At 42.6% G+C, this 17,719-nt stretch overlaps 1 protein-coding gene across 4 annotated transcripts in view; it reads right to left on the bottom strand.

The window, feature by feature from the left end:
* Positions 1–17,719, bottom strand: part of unc5a (unc-5 netrin receptor A) — a 156,338-nt gene that overhangs the window by 72,038 nt on the left and 66,581 nt on the right. For all 4 annotated transcript variants that reach the window (XM_004541035.3, XM_004541034.3, XM_004541033.3 and 1 more), the window contains exon 2: positions 5,450–5,665. In XM_004541035.3, coding sequence (XP_004541092.1) covers positions 5,450–5,665 — 216 coding nt within the window. The remainder of the gene's footprint in view (positions 1–5,449; positions 5,666–17,719) is intronic.

The raw sequence follows: 17,719 nt of genomic DNA on the forward strand, positions 1-17,719 counted from the left end.
AGACATGCTCAGAACAAGCAGTCTGCTTCAACTTAACTTATGTCACACAACCTGGTGCTCACTGTTTTGCCCGTATTCCACAAACGCAGGTCTGTAGTACTAGGATAGGTCTGCGGTATCAATATATGACATAATCTAGTGATACCTTACAATGACATCAAGCGATGACAGTAAATCACAACTTGTTGTAGTCCAATATAGGTATAAAAAATAAAAAAAAGGTTGAGTCAAATTTACATGCTAGTGCACAGAATGTAATCATGTTGCTCCGTCCTGCTTGGCAAATAAGAATTGCTCTCCAGTTTAATAGATTTAGAGCTGTAACGCAAATTGTTTTTGGTGCAATCCAACCTTATCTTTTCTTTCTGCACGCGGCTCCACGTGCCTCAAACCTCCCACAGTTGCTCAAACTTTGGAAAATGTTATCTCTCTCTCCCAGTCTCTGCACGTTCAAATCGCGGCTGCAGAAAGCAGGCACCGTCTCTTCTAGCTTTTAATTTAATGTGCTAGTTTAAAATGCTCAGTTGCTATTGAGAAGATATTGTTTCAGATTTGACTTATTTGTATGGACTTAATGACACCATATAACAAACACTATTATTGCCTATCAACGTGTTATTACTCTATTATTAGTTATATATATAGTCAATTATTCAAGTCTGCATGTCTTAGCCAGAGCATGCTGCAAAAAGGTTTCAGTAGGGCTCTGAGTGAAACTCCAATAATAAGTAAGGTTAAGTTTTAACTCTAATTTCACCCTGATAAGTTTCACTGCAGATTAAAACATTTTCCAAAATACTCAAACGGGCTCAGAAACATCTGGGGGTGGGGGGTGGAGGTGTTTTTCTTGGTTAATGAATAATAAATTTTTCACACTTTTGCTGACAAACAGCTTAATTATTACCTTTCATTTATTTTTGTACCAATATCACTGGTGGTGGTTTTTCAGGCAGGCAAGTGCTGGAGATTAACGAAAGGTTCTTCAGTGAAAGAAAAAAGGCAGGAAAAAGCCGGCAAAGCCAAAGTAGGAAAAATAATTACCAAATGGAGAATCAAAGGTGTGGAGGAAAATGTGGAGGGAAGGCTCAGAGATGGATGTGCGGTAATAATGAAGCACAGGTAAACTAGAGGGGACAATAAAGCAGCAAGAAATGCAGTAATCCTTCAAAATATAACAGGAAGAGTTGCTGACCACACAAACTCACACCGACACATATGTTTTTTCTCCGCTGATGTGAGAGAATGACATCTTTAACAACTGACATCAGCGGACGATCTCCTCACTCTTATTTTCAGCCGCTTGAGCATCTGTTCCCTTTATGACCAGAATCTCCAGCAGGTAAAGAACTGCTTCACATAAACTACTCAGATCTCACCGAGCCTGCACAGCACAGCAACCAGCTTCTACCAGCTGCAGTCCAAGAGGACTCGCAGGAGAGGCAGCTGATTAAAATGTTCAATTACAGCTCATGATATAAAATGATATGAAATGTTTGCAGAGGAGACCCTTAGAAGCCTGCATGCTTTTTGAGCGTGTACACAGGTGCACACGTGTGCAACCAGGACACAACACTGATGCTAACAAAATAAATACATCAAAGAGTCCAAATCGGTGGTCAACACTGTGCATGCTGTCAAAGTATACAAGGGAGGCACGAAAACATGAGAAAAGAATGGAGAAAAATCGACGGACAGTGCAGACCACGACAGCGGGCCTGCTGCTTCTTTCACAATCAAAACTTCAAACTGCATGTGTGCCTCATTGTTGAACAGCCACTTATCCATCAAAGACTGGAAGAAAAATCCCGTCTGAATAGAGGACAATAAGCAATAAATCTGCACAACATCTCCGACAGTGACTCTTGATTTTGATGTGTTTGTGTGCAATTTCTATTAATTTATTGTTGCAATTAAGAGCATCCTTTTCATTTGCATAAGAAAAGAAAGGAGGACCCTTGACAAGAATGCTAATCAGCTTAAACCGAGGCTGATAACTCAGGAGCTTTCTGACAGCTTTTGGCTGATCATGTGACCATTTACATCTCTGGCCTTCTTAATAGCAAAAGCACTGGGTGCAAAACACGGGCAGGAGAAACTGCAATCACGCAGAAAAATGTTCAAAATTTCTCTAGTAGAAATGTGTTATTTTGACAAGGTGATTTTTCCCACTGCTCCACCAGGTATAAATTGTCAATCAATTTTTTTCAAGTTCGATACAAGTCCAAACTCCTCATTCCTCCCACCTTAAGGCAGGATGTTGATATCGGGCAGCTTCTGGTGTGACAGAAGTCCTGGTTGCTTGGCAACAGGTAGGAGTTTAGAGTCCGGTGTGAGTGTGACATCCAGGGTAAGAACAACCTGACAAGCCTGTGCTACATACACACACACACACACACACACACACACATGCACGCACGCTTTACCACTGTTTGATGTGTGCACCTTACACATTTCTTGCAAGAAGTGGGATTAGACGGAGCCATCAGTAAACTCCTCGGGGCAGTGCTGACATTAAACAGCACAAGTGTTTGAGAGATCGATGCAGGTACCTTGGAGCAGCCTTACCTCTGGACAACCACGCGTCCTTCATAACTGCACAGCTCCACATATGAAACATCCCTCATCAAAGGCAGCGGGACTGCAGACTGATATTCGGAGCTGCAAGGAAGCCTTGGAACTTCACAGGGTTTCTAAAGACCGAGACCCTCGCTTGCTGCGGGGGGTCTGTGGCACCCAGCACGACGGATTTGTTTCATAGACAAATAAATGCCAACTATAACGGCTCATAACGACATGGCAAATGGTCCATCATCATTAAACGTTGGCAGAGCAACATCGCATTAGTAATGTTGTTCCCCATAAAGTCAGCAGTTTATGGGGCACGTCATGTTCTTTTTAGCTATTGACAAAACTATTCATATCCCACAGATCGAAGTTAAGGAGCAGCCTCCACAACGTCACCCGGTGCTCGCTGCATATCAGCGACTGTACATCATCCAGTCAGCGTGTCTATTTAAATAAACAGGTCACTCTCAACTTAAGATGCACTGTTCAAAACGGATCTGAGATCAAGTGTGTTTTTCTAGCTCTTATAAAAGTGGACCGGGGGGGGGGAGAACAGCCATTATAAATTGGAAGGGAGAAACAGGAGCAAATATTGTGTAAAAACAGTGATAACACATTTTCTGACAACCCATCCAGCCAGACACTGAGTTAAAATAAGCTAAAGAGATATCACTATCAGACGTCTGAGAGGGCTGGCAGGCGGGGGTTTCAGACGGTCTGAAATGCAGTGTGGACAGACCATAAATTAAACAGAGAAACCCAAGGTTATACAGGTAACCAGGAACATTGCTTACATGAATACTTATTTTGACTATGTTGTTTAAAGACGCTGGCCCAGTGGCTTTACAAAAGGTTAAATTAACTGATGATTTGTAATTGGCCGATTGTCTGAGCGCATAGGGCTGTTTGTCCAGCTGGGCTCAACTCCAGCCCCACGCCAACCTCACTCGAAAAGCATTTAGTGGGGTGGACGGATGAATGGAAGGATAGCGACAAAAGACGTGATAACCAGAGAGTGTAACACTTGTGTTAACGGCTTGAACAAGCCAGAATTTCAAAGTGATCAAAAGCTAGAGGCCACTTTAAAAGTTTCTAGAGCGCTCGTGTTAATTTCAATTTCAGTCGCAATTTTCGTGTAATTATTCTAATTAATTATCTCTTCTTCTGCCAGCTGCACTGCTGCCACACTTTTCCGTTTTCTACTTTCTTTTGTCACGAGCACGTGTGCCGGTAAGGAGCTGCAAAGAAACCAGTGCACACGTGAGAGAAATCTGCAGCCAGGTTTCTCTGATATTTTGATTTTCAATAATAATGTTTTTAAAAGGAGATTATTGGACAGTTATTGGCTGCGACATTATGAAGTTTGTTTACAGAATAGCAGTAAAACCGCTGCACGTCACGGCTTGCTAAGTGTTTGCATTCACCCGTGGCTAGTAGATGTTGACCATTTATTTGACAAACCAAAAAAAGCACTTCCATTCGTATCACTCCGATTAACAACTGTACCAAACTGTGAGAGCAGAGCTGTTAACACAAGAAGGGAAATCAAATTTTATCACTGTTGACTCGCTGAGAATTTCTTCCTAATGATGCAAATCACACAAGCGCTCCCTTGTGTGCTCATGTTTTCCCCCTCCCATTTTCAGCAAAGAACTACAATCAACTTTTCATACTTTTTGTTTTGTTGCCATTATTTAAAGACCCTGATGCCAAAAAGAAAAAAACAGAAGAAGCCAAAACAGCCCGCCATCCACAGACGGCGTGTGAGTGACAGCGAGGTTGTGAGACACGACAGGAAGAGCTATAAACAAGCTGTGTACCTGGGAGAATTTGAAGTTTAAAATCACCAAACATTTCTCAAAGATGCTCATTAGAAAACAAAAACAGGAGATTTGTTTTATTAAGAAAAAAAGAAAAGAGCAGAACGGGAAGGGACAAGCCTGCACGTACACCAATCAAAGCCTCGTTGTGGGAAAATTTTGGAGACTAGATCAGACGTCCTCACCTACCGAAGTTTCAGGCTGAATTGATATCTAGACAGTTAAAGTTAGATGAGCATGCCTTTTTTTGTGCCTACATTTGCCGAGGTGCTGAATGTTAATTCCGAACCCTGTAGCCCAGATGGATAAAATGTTAAAACTGTGAGCTCTTCATCTTAAAACAAAGCGGCAGTGTTTGCATATGAATTAATATATTTCTGATTAAATTTCTCTTCAGAGTTTCCTGAATTCCCTTTGTGTCTGTGTGAGGAAGCCGACTGATGTGCCTATCTTTTCACGCATCTCTCAGTTGTTGCACTTCATCCGCTTTTCAAACATGGCTTTGCTATGTACAGCCAGCCACAAGTGCATGTGTGCACGTGTACCCCCGAAAAACCTGTCACGGCCACGTTTCTCATTCCCAATCAGTTGTCAGGCTGTAAATGAGTGGTTTGAATTTTGCAGATCGCTGCTGAATCACACCACATCAGTGTCATACATGTTTATGACACTGATGGTGGAGGCGGGGGACTGCAGCACAACGGAGAGAAAAACAAACAGGTCTCCAAGGTGATCGAGAAGATTTCTGAGACTGAAACCAATGTGCTTATTATGAGACTGGCAGGCTAAATAGGCTGGAGGATGAGCCAAGAGCCCGATGGAGCACAGTAATCACTGGCAAATTGCAAATCCAGGTTTCAGCACACAAACACTTTACATAATGATTCTATGAAGTTGCACATGTCATACATCTGTAGCAGACAAAATGCAAAAAAAAGAAAAAAAAAGAAAAGAAAACTGGCTCATATCTGGGTTGAAACACTGCACAGAAGGAGTCCAAATAGAGGCATAATTCAGTGAAAATTGGTTATCTATGTGGTTCACAGATTTTGCGTCTGGTGTACCTGTTGCTGGGTCAACAGTCCGTTCAATCAAGTGGTCATCTTGGTGAACCCACTCGCCGTTGCACTTGAAGTAGATCTGCGTGGCCGGGGTGGAGCGGCAGGTCAGAGTCACCGGCTTGTTCTTTACGATGTACTCGTCCTCCGGCTCTACCAGGAAGTGAGGTAACAGGTCCGAGAAGGCGGCGGGAAGCGTCGCCGTGGCAGCGTGCTCAGAACCTTGGAGGATAAAGAGGAGGAGGAAAAAGATATTCAGAGAGATGTCAAATAAAAGTGAAAAAGAAAAGCTTTCTAAGTATTTCAAGTTGTCATGAAAGCAGGAGCTGAACCTTGTCGTACTTCGTTGTTGTGACTGCTTGACTGGTGAGCGAAAACGCAAGAAAATATCTAATGCAGGGATTGGGAGTCCTTGGTGAATTTGAGTTCATACATATGCACACGAGCAAGGCAGAAGAAGACAGAGAGAGACAGATGGACAAAGAGCAAAAAAAAGTGAGACGGAGCTGCGTGGAGCAGAGTTGGCAGTGATGGAGATCAGCCTCGCGTACTCTTGGCTGGGTCGCTGGGATAGCAAAGTCCATGTCTTTACTCCAGCTCTTAATCACAGCCCTTTAACATCACCACTGATGGACCAGCAGCCATAAATCCCCATCTCAACGACTAGGCCACTTCACACTGTGTTATATGGTTCTTCATCCGGGACTCTAACTCTACCCACATTAAACACGACAGGGCCCGAGGCAGGGAAGGTTGATGACTGATAGCTAAACAGCCTGTTAACTTAAAATCACTTCCTATATCCAGTAGATGTCTTTTTATTCCTTTAAAATCTCACATGACATATAAATGACATGTAAAGGAAGGAGGCGGGAGGGGGAGAGAAACACCTTGGAGATAGGGAGCTGTCCTTGCTCGGATGATGCCACAATTTACGGCAGACTTCTCGCTGAAAAATGTGCTATCCAAATGCTGAGTGACACAAAAGAGCCTGCAGCACACACATCCTTCCTCCATGAACACACTTTCTCGCTCTCTCTAAACATATTAGCCTTGCGCGAGAGATAGCGAGAGGACACAGAACGGAGTAGAAAGAGGGAAATAACCTCTTTACATCACCGACACTCAAGGGAGACCGGTAAATCCCAAAATAAAACCCCTCTAAAAGGAGTGCGATATTAATTTACTGCCCTGAATCCAATATGGCTGACAAACCAGGAATTAACAACCTTCTCCATCACTCCCCGTGCGGAGGGAGAGGACGGCAGTCCACATCTCACACAATGAAAACGCCAGCACTCGTGCTGACCTCTCTCCCCCCCCCCCACTCCTGTCGTCCTCCCTCGTCCGGCCTTTGTTCATCCTTACAGCTTGCCGATGCCTGGGTCAGGGATAATATTACATTGCATCATAAATACCAATCTTCAGATGAAGACATTATCTGTCAGTTCCTCCCCCACTACACATTATATTATTGTCTCTCTTTCTTCTCCCTTTCTTTCCCTTGTACCCCTGTGTGCTGAGTTGCTAATTTATCAGGATGAGATACAGTGAGGCGCAGCGCTGCTGCTGTCACTGAACCCCATTAATGTTGCGTGTACATGTTTAACTCTTAATGAAAACTAAATGTTCTGTGTCCAATGAACGACATACATCACTTGCTGACACGTTGCCATTTTCCCCGTTTTCCTCATTTTCCGAACACATTTTCCTATTGCATGCATTTGCAGAGGAAAAAAAAAAAAGACAGCTTTCTATTCGAGCGCCTGACATTACTGACTGCGCATGCGAGTGTATGTTTAGGCCACAGTTCATCTTGGATGGAGAATATAATTGCTTTAAAGGAGAGCCAAAAACTTTGCTAATAAACAGCATGGGCCCGGCAGGTCAGGCTGTTTGAAAATGTGTTGTTCCTAATGATGGCCAGTTCTTCAAGTGGGCCTGATTCCAGCTTTGTGACTACAGCCATTAGCCGGTTGGGCTGACCCCCCTGTACTCCCTGCAGACTGAGGACGACAGCTCACTAAAACAGTAGGCGAGACTCACCTCGCACCTGCCAGGTTAATCATCTCATAGAGGACAGATGATGTTGAAACAGAGTGAAACCCAAGCCACCCGAGAAGGCTGACAAGTTGTGAAATGACTCGACGAACTACCGATGTTAACTCGCCACCGACTTCCCATTTGCAAGGGGTCACATTCAGAGCGAACTCTCAACTTTTGATGATGTTGCCAATTTGTGTTTTTGAGTGTGTCACAAGGGGTGCAAGGGAGGGCGGTTAGCCTTCCGTTTTAGTGCATGTGCTTTAGGTTAATGAGGTTAAACACGTAATTTCTTTTGAGAAGCAAATTGTCATTTTACGGAAGAGAATTCAAGTCACGCACCGCTTTATGTCAAACCCATAATGGAGGGCTGATGCGTACTAAATTGGCTTAGATTATTGTCACGACACAACATACTTCAAAGTCAACGTGCACACGCGCTTGCTCGCTCGCACACATAGGGAGTATCAGCCACTTAACTGACTTCTTGCGGGTCAGTGCACAAATCAAGACGTACAGCCCTGCATTATATTCCGCTGAGTGTGATTGGCTCGGGCCGCTGTTAATTGTGAAATGCATCCGAGCCCATTGCCAGATTATTCTGTACGCGCGCAAACAACAAACAGCGGACGCTAAACGTCTCCCTTGTTGATCATACAGCCATGACACTGTTTTAATTGCTACAATATGGTGAATGAGTTCCTGGGGCCAGGCCACTGTTTGGACTCCTGCAGATTTTCCTGTAAAGAAACCGGGATTCTTTCTTCTTCTTCTTTTTTAAAATTCTTGTCGTTTTTTTAAAAGAAACACGCCAAGTTTTGCCCTGATATTTGTCTGCAGCTGCTTTTCTCTTGAGAGACAATTCAGAACACACAACCTCAAATGCACACACACAACAACAAGGGTGCACCAGCTGTCAGTGTGCTGAGCCATGATGTCCAGGGCAGATTTCTTGCTTCACACAGACCCCATGACTCATCTGTCCTGCTGACCACATCAACTCCCAAGTCAGGGGCTGATAAGATGATAAAGTTGTTATGATGCCGTCAGAAAAAAACACTTATAATATATAAATGTTAAAATCTAAAAAATGAAATGATAATAACAACAATTATATTCCTGTAACGACTGCAACTATATATGCTTGTTTTATATTATCACACAGGATTAGATTTTGCAGCTTTGATGGTAACACAAGACCGTTACAATCTTCAATACTTCGTAATGATTTCTACTCTAGTGTCATTTACTTTGCAGGAGCAGGCTTCTTTTCCCCCTCGTATACACAGAAAGCTCACGTCTCTTTTCTAAACAAAATCCAACATACTGTAGATGTGCTCCGCTTTTTAAATTTTGCTTCCATCTACATGAAAAGCAGAAAGCGACACAGTACGGCGATGTCAGCCGGCGAAAAAAACAAAACAAAACAAAACAAAAAAAGGGAAAAGAAAAACGTAGCTGGAGAGGAAATAACCCTCTTTTGTGTTTCTCCCTCACAGCACCAACACATCATATGCCCTTTGGAGCCAATTACATTTTTTTTCTCCCAACATCATGTCCCTGAAGTAAAGCATCATTGAGCAATCACTGGGCATAATTTACATCAGTGTGATAAACAGCAGCTATAACAAGTGTTTTATGACACCATCAGTGCCTTACGATGTCCTCTGAAATTAATTCAATTAAAATTACAATCCATAATATTATGCAATTTCTTGTTTGGCTATTAACAGCAAAGCTAAGATCAAATGTGTCTCGACCGCTTTGTTGGTTGATGTTTTCCGTCCGAGTGCCTGGGTTTGTATGAGTGGGTTTCCGGACTCTCTTAAACAAGTGAGTGTCTTTATTCAGTGATCGCTCTAAACGTAACGTATGTACATAATGGTTCTGGGAAGAGAAGCGCTGATCAGGTCGAGTTAGAAATGCTATCTATATGCCCGTGACGGCATTTACATCGAGAGTGAAAAATGCAGGAAAACAAAGGGATGAGTGCGGTGATAGGGGGGTGGAGGAAAAAAAAAAGCTTCCTCCACCATCATATATAATCTGCTGCACGGCTGACTGATGTATGTTTGTCCCCAGATGAGAAATATTTACTTCAGAGTACATTTTTCAATGAGACAAACACGCTTCAACAAGCACTCGAACCACAAACACAGGCACATTTGGTATCAGGAGCATGCGTGCTCCCCGTATACTGTACACTTACATGCCATCCTGGAGCCGAGACACATATATGAACGCCCAAAAAGTGCATGTATGCAAAAAAAAAAAAAAAAAAAAAAAAAAAAGACCACAACAATGCAAAAGAGCAGACGAAAACAAAAAAAGCTGCTCACAAACAGCTTTGTCTTTCAATCAATGAGAGGTGCAGAATTATGCATGCAAAAAAACAGAAATGCTAAAAAGCAAAATCACACTATGCAATATCCCTGGTCATTAAGGTCGGTCTGCAAAACAATCAATTACTGTCAGCAGATATCCACCAGTATAGAAACTGCTTTCATGCATTAAATAAACATGTACTAGCACCGGCACCTACTGCAACCCAAACTTGCATCAGCATCAGATATAAGAGGATGCAGATGCTTTAAAACTATATTAATAAATAAGAGTATGAAGGACAGAAGGAGAATATGAGCCTCGAGGAGGATGAATATGTAAATTGTCCTCACGCATGCCACGTATGACGTTATTACAACCCCCCACCCTTAATTGAATACAAAATTGGATGCTAAGCATATAGCGGTGATGCGGGCCCTTGCACATGTGCTTGCATATATTCATCCTAGATACTAATAACGTGCTGCCCACAGTGCTCCCGAAGAGGACATTTCCATAATAGATGCGCTTCTGAAGCTTCAATCTCATCGTCAACTTTGAGAAGTGCCTTCAAAAGCCGGAGACATAAATCATCATTACTCAAAAAACAGGCGTCTCTTTGTTTATGTGATTAAATGCTTTTGCTTGTTTTGTCATTAAACAGTTTGTCAGTAGAAGGAAAGGGAGGAGGAAGAAAAAACAAGTGTGGAGCTGTTGTGTAAATATAGTGCACAACAACACCATTAATGAGCCTTACACCTTTGAACAGGAGCCTACACATTTACTTATTCCGCTTTGTTGATTCCTATTTATCAATTTTCCTTGTCATTGTTCCTTGAAGTAACACCTCGGCGGGGGTTGTGGTGGTGGCGGCGATGGTGGCGGTGGATCTAGGCAGGGAAGCAACTCTGTGCCGTCTAGCACCGACACCCCGCGTCAGCCCCCCACCTCCCCTCGCTTCAGCTCACCTTTCAAGGCGACGCAGTCATGAAAGGCGCATTTGCCTCGAAACCTATGAGACCATTTTAAGTTTTCTGTCAGGCTAAAAGAGCTGACATTTTGAGAGCGCAGCGTAAGTGAGAGCACGCTGGAAGTTGAGCGACTTGATGCGAGGATTTCTTGTCCTTGCAAATGTGCAGTTTGTGCAAAAGGTGTGTGAATAAATGGCTGAAAGTGATGCTTAAAAAGGAGCAGCACAGCTGGGAGCTGGAAATCTGTGCGCAGAGAGAGTTTGGGATTTTAAACAGGCCCGTGGTGATTCCGAAATCACATTCTTATTGTCGCAAGTGCCGTTGGCGGAGCGGACTGAGGGTCTCCAAATTAGACGAAAACATGCATATTCATTGCTCGAGTGCCACAGCTGATGCTTTGTGGCCATTCATTTCCAGATGTTTCTGCACACAATGCAAACAGTCTTTGGGCTGAATCGGCCTCTCACACAGTCACTTCTTATATCAGTGGTTTCATTGCTGGCTGTAACTTCCCAGTAAGATTATTTAGCGACTGCACTTACTTGGGTGTGCTACTCATGTGTGTATGCGATCCTCTTTGATTACAAATTCGAGTACACAGGAAATTAAGCACGAGAGCACTTGGCCATTTTGTAGGAAAATGAGTAAATAAATAAACTTCTGATCATTACCTTATATTAAGGCCTTTGTTTTTACTAAAAAATATGTAATTCAAAAGCAGAGCATTGCAAATATCAAGTTGCCTCATTACTGTGAGTAGAAATGTGCTCGTCTTGGAGCATTTATGTCGAAAAATTACTTGAGCTCCCACGAAACAGCATAAAAGGCAGGGGGAAAAAAAATCATAATTCAGAAGCATCTAACTGCTTTTCAGTGTTTGGAGTAAAAAGGTCACTTCAACCAAGCAAAACATACAACTGAGAAAACAATGAAAGGCCAAAGATCAAGTACTTTAAAAAGAAAATGAAAAGAAACTACTGAATATTTTTGGAAAATTCAAAAACTAAAAAGCTGAGTGAGGAAAAACGGTTTTTATTGCTCTCCTGTAAAAGTCTTCACAAACACGAGACACGCTTGACAGATTTGGCTCATTTTAGAGGAACATCCAAAACGCCTTGCTGTAGCAAGACTCGCAATGTAAAATGCCTCCCGATTCTTCAAAGCTTCACCTGTTTGGCACTTCGGTGCATGATGTTTCTCAAAAGAGCCACGGAGATTTAAACACATTTGACTTAATAACTGCACACAATCCTCAAAGGAAGTAAAGACATCCACCGCTGGCAGGAGGAGCAGAGCCAGTCGCAGTCTTTGCCATGCGAGGCACGCACTCGCTTGCGGATTTGTCGTCCCCTTGCGCTTAGCCGGAAACGAGGTTATCCAGAAGCAAGTTGATTATAGGACTCGGAGCAGGCATTGGGAGAAACGGAAACGCAGACGGAGAAGTAAAGGAGGCCTTAAATCTTTGAAATGGAAGTTAGGAAATAACGAGAGGGAGGAGGAAGAAAAAGACAAAAGACAATTTAGATTACCAAATTAATCCTTTAATTACCAGGTATGCCTACAGCTAAAATGGTTTCACACACTGAATTTTACAAGGGCAGAACAATCAGGAAAGTGAGCCAGAGTGCCATAATTATCCCAAACTATAAACTTAAGAATAAAAAAATAAATACAGAATGGCGACATCGACTACTGGAGGACAAAACTAAATAAAGTGTATTAGCACCCAGCTTCAAACCCTGCTGAGTTGATGGAACATAATTCTTCCATCGGCATTCAGTCTCATTATAGCATTAATTCATGATCCTTTTGTGCTGATCAGAATAGAAATGTTTCATGAAAAGATACGAGCAATATTCTATTGCTCTAACCTATCCTTCTAAGGTAACAAGACCCCCTAAAAATAGTAGAAAAATGCTCCCCTCACTTTAACAGTCAAAAGTTTTTGTTTGTTTATTAGTGATTTATACATACGCTTGGCTAGGATGCTGGAAAAATGGCACTAACTGCTATAATGTCATATGTTTCAATGCTCATACTGCAAATGCCTTTTTACAACTAGATGGAAATGTGCTCTCTTTCCGCTGCCCTTGCACCAGTCCTCACAGAAAACACACAGAAAAATCACTTTAGTGTCTGTCCAAAAAAACATGTTGGCAACGCAACAAACCAAACACAGAGCGTACACTTGCTGATGTCTGCAGAAGCTCCTTAAAGTTTTTCCAAGGGCTTTTTGACACAAACTATATTAAACGCACCCTTGTGACACTTACCAACCACCTTAACCCGCCTATTCATTTCTCTTCCTCCTCCTCATCTCATCATTTACCACCTTCCCAGTAAAGATCCTGTTAGAAACAAATAGAGGGTGACTTCTATCTAATTACCGTGACGGAGCTCGGAGGCTCCTCGGCATTAGACAGAAAATTAGAACACAACACGAAGATATGATCAATAACGAGGCTAAGACAAACCATCACCTGTTCAACTTTAATAACCTTAACACAATGGCAGAGCCAGCTTTCCAATTTGCCATGCCACCAGCACTTGTAGAGGTGACACACTATGCTACTGGATCTGCTAATGACTCACCATTAGGGTGGAGGAAGCACATGCTCAGTGTTTAGACTGTATTTTTGGCAGTACGGGACAGGGTATGCATGTGCACACAGTAGAGGAGTACCCAGACTTTCTTAAACTAAACATTAAAGAAAGAATTCTAAAATAAATACCTGATTGCACATTTTGATCTGCTCTGCATCCTTGGTGAGTTCAGCATAACGAGTAGGGACACATGAAACCGCAATGTTATATACAAATCTCTGTAAAAAGCAGTTGTAGGATGTAGTCAAAGACAGGGTAGCAGGAGTCACTGAGACTGCAGGACAGACAGCTGAGTGACATCAAGGACAACAGTGACTTGGTGAGTATGCCACTACAAATGGGGAGTTTATCTCCCGGATCCAGTCTAGCCAGCAAGAAAGCATTGAATCACAGTTAACACTGTTCACATATGGCAGCGGTTCTCAAACTGTGGCAGCAGGTGATGTGTGGATCTCTAGGGGAAAGTGCCTGCAGTGAAACTAAGTTGAAAGAGTTGGCTGATGGTGTGTAGTAGAAATTCAACTTTCATTTTTAATTAGTAATGAGTGATAAAAAATGTGAGGAAATGGTCATAAAGAGAAAAAGCTTAAGAATCAGAGACATGAGAATGAATGACCTGGCCTAAAGTGAAGATCTAAAGTAGGTGATCAGCAGTGTGGAGCTGATATTGGTCTCAAGTCATACCATTGGCCTGATTCTTTCTTTGCATGCACAAATGGCTAACAGGAATTCAAAGGAACAATATACTTAAATAATAAAAAATGTTTCCATAGTGTAGCGGTTTACACATTTACCTAACAAGTGAAAGATTCAGTTTTGTCCTGGGAAGAGATGAATCCCTTTGGGTTTGCGTTAGGAAAGGCAATAGTGCAGAAAGATCAGCCAAATCAAACAGGCTACGCTGTTTGATTCGCTGTGGCCGCTGTGGCGACCCCTTGTGAACAAGAATAATCCCAAGTGCCGATGGCCAGAGGACTGCTGGTCTTGCAGTGTCTTCTGAACACCATTATATCTGAACAAATTTTCATGGTAGTCTGTCCAATAATTGTTATGAGATTTCATTTTGCACCAAAGTGGCGGACAGACAGCAACTGCTGTCCTTTTTAGCCATGCCTCCAGCGTGGCTGTTCACCCCCGATCCCTCACTTGAAGAGCCAATAAACACAGATACATGAGGAAAGTCAAAGAGGAACATCAAATGCCAACTCCCAGCTTCTATAATCCATGACTATGACGAGATTAACGAATGTTCTAACGGCAAGAAATGCAGACATGCGGCAGAGGCACCGTCAAAAAAAACCCCAAACACATTTACCACAATGTCACATGTTCACAAGCAGCAGAGACTCAAATCCAGAGGATCTGGACCTGAAAGAGAAATATAACTGGGAATTATGTAGAGAAGTGTGAACCTGTATAGAAATGAAAGGCAGAGCTGGTTATCTGATATGACTTTCTCCCCCAAAGCAAACCAAAGCGCATCTGAACTGTACGCGTGTTTAGGGTATCAGTCGAAGGCAGCGGCGGCGTGCAGAGTGGGGAAACTCATTTCAGCCTGAACAGCTTTCTGATTATTCTCTAAGTTTTTTTCCCTCCTTCCTCTCCGGCAGGTCCTTCCAGTCCCCCTGGCATGACAACCAAAAGCAAAGACACACTGGCGGCTGTGACTTAGCAATGCATGAATACAAATCTGTTTTGGAAGAAGTACCGCTTTCATTACTCAGAACACACCGTCTATTCCATTTCAGGTTAATCTACCTAAGAAAAAAAATTTGAGTTTTCTTAGCCAATTTGAGGAAGTTATATTACAAATGAAGTGCTAACAATAGTGAACAAAATGAATCCCCGAGTGTGTGACAGCAGCCACATGTAAGAAAAGACAAAAGACAGATAATGTTCAGTCAAAATCCCAGCGAGTGTAGCTGGCTCGACAGCTCAGCTTCCTCACTTAAATGAATATTCTCCTCTTTGAGGCTGACTCATCTTATTTGGCCTTTAACCGTGCATTGGTAATCACTCATGTAATTTGTACATGACTCCCTACCTAGTCATGTACATTAGGAGTGACGGCAATAGTGCCCTAAGAACATGCAGTACGACCCTGTACACTTAGAGGTGACTAATAACAATAATGACGTAGGCTGATGCGCAGTCACCGAAACATTTGCCATCAGTGAGGTGAAAGTAAAAGAAACTGCAAATGGAGGAAATTTAAAAAACGAAAAAAAGAAAAAGAAATCTGATGACCAGCTGCTCAACAACACATTCAAATGAAATCACTGCTTCCTAAAAATGGAGTTTCTACTTGTTTTTCCTCCCAGACAGTCTAATTTGTTTTGCTTTAACAGCATTGAAACTCAAATAAAAGGAGCTAAAAGATGGTAACGCACTTGAGCACAGTGCTTGTTCTGCCTTAACCCTGCAGATCGGATGTGATGTTGTGGGCTTTAAGCTACTTCAGGCTCTGACTGGTGATGCCTACACAATGCAATTTAAACACAAAACTCCCACCTTTGTCTGGAGAAAAATAAAGGTGTGATTTCACCTTATGAAAATTGCTTTAACGATACAAAATGTCAGTAGGTTTGTAATGTTTCATTTGCCTAAACACACGACATTAGACATTATACTGCTCAAAAAAATAAAATAAAGGAAGGCTTTATCAGCACATCAGATCTCAATGGGATATCTACACTGATAAGGACTGGGTAATCTGTTAAGAATGAAAGAGTGCCACATCGTTTGATGGAAATAAAAAGGATCAACCTACAGAGAGCTGAATTCACAGACACCATGTAAATCAAAGTGAAAAACTGATGCGTCAGGCAGGCCTACTTTGATTAAATTTCAGTGCCACAGCTCAAAATGGTCCTCAGCAGTTTGTGTGGCATGTCTGACAATACTAGGGCGTACTCCTAATGAGACGACGGATGGTGTCCAGGGAGATCTCCTGGAGGACGATCAGTTCCTTCATCTCCCAGAACTGTTTGCATTTTTTTTAGTGCAGGCATTGTCCCACACCCAGAGAAACCCAGAACCCATGCTGGTGCATTGGGTCCTGGTACCTAATTGCAGCCAGGGTGCCGTTGTCTAGCCTGTAGAGGTATGTGCATCCCTTTGTAGATATGCCTCCACAAACCATCACTGTCCCACCACCAAATGGTCATGTTGAACAATGCTACAGGGATACCATTCCCCACGGCTTATGTAGACCCTTTTTGTCACATGTGTTCCGGGTGAATCTGCTCTCACCCGTGAAAATTGTAGGGCACCAGTGCTGAACCTGCCAATTCTGGTATTCGATGGCATATGCTAATTGGGCTCCACGGGCTGAGAAGTGAGCACAGTGCCCACTAGAGGATGTCAGACCCCCAGGGCACCCTCATGAAGTTTGTTTCTGATTGTATACTCAGAGACATTCACACCAGCAGCCTCCTGGAGGTCACTTTGTAGGGCTCTGGTGGTGCTTAGTCCTGCTGATGGGTTAAAGACCTGTTTAGCTCTCCTAGAGTAACTGACTCTGTCCTAGAATGTCCTCCATGCTCTTGAGACTGTGCTGGAAGACACAGCAAAACCTTCTAGCAATGGCACATATTAATACACCAACCTGGAGGGGTTGGACTACCTATGTAACCTTTGTAGCACACATACATTTTGGGTGTTGTCTCATTCTTAATGTCATTAACAACAAAGGATTTGAAACTGATTATCAACTCTAATTTCCCTCGGGATGAATAAAGTATTCTGATTCTGATTCTGAACTCTCCCAGCTACCTAACTGACCACAGCAATATCCAAGAAGTTTATTAACCTGATGCTATACTCTATTCAATTTTGTCCCTTTCATTTTTTTGAACAATCTGTACAAAAACAAGCAATAGAAAAGGACAAGAAGCAGAATAATCTTATAAACTATGTGTACTGGTGGATTTAGCTAATTTTATTGAAATAACATTGTCTGGGACTTCATTATATTCCAGACTAATACACATTTGTTGGTACCCAAATCACTTTGGGACAGACTTTTTTGGACAACAATAGAGCTCCACAGGGGAGGAACAAGAATGTCAAGTTCTGGATCAAATAACATGTGACCTTAACAACAACCAAAGCAGTATTGGATTAAAGTACACCAAGTTCTTTTCCTTATCCGCCAGGACAAGACACACTGGGCCTTGTGCCTGAGCCAGATAAGCAGCACACAGGGCACTTCCTCCTGGGCTGTTACAGCAACTGATGATCTTCTGACAGATGATGTGATGAGGTGGGACAGTGCCGCTACGCTGCTAATAATACCTCACTGCAAATAAGGGCTGAAGACATGCACCATCTGATA

Source organism: Maylandia zebra, linkage group LG2 (genome assembly GCF_041146795.1).
Source record: "Maylandia zebra isolate NMK-2024a linkage group LG2, Mzebra_GT3a, whole genome shotgun sequence".
Taxonomy (NCBI): domain Eukaryota; kingdom Metazoa; phylum Chordata; class Actinopteri; order Cichliformes; family Cichlidae; genus Maylandia; species Maylandia zebra.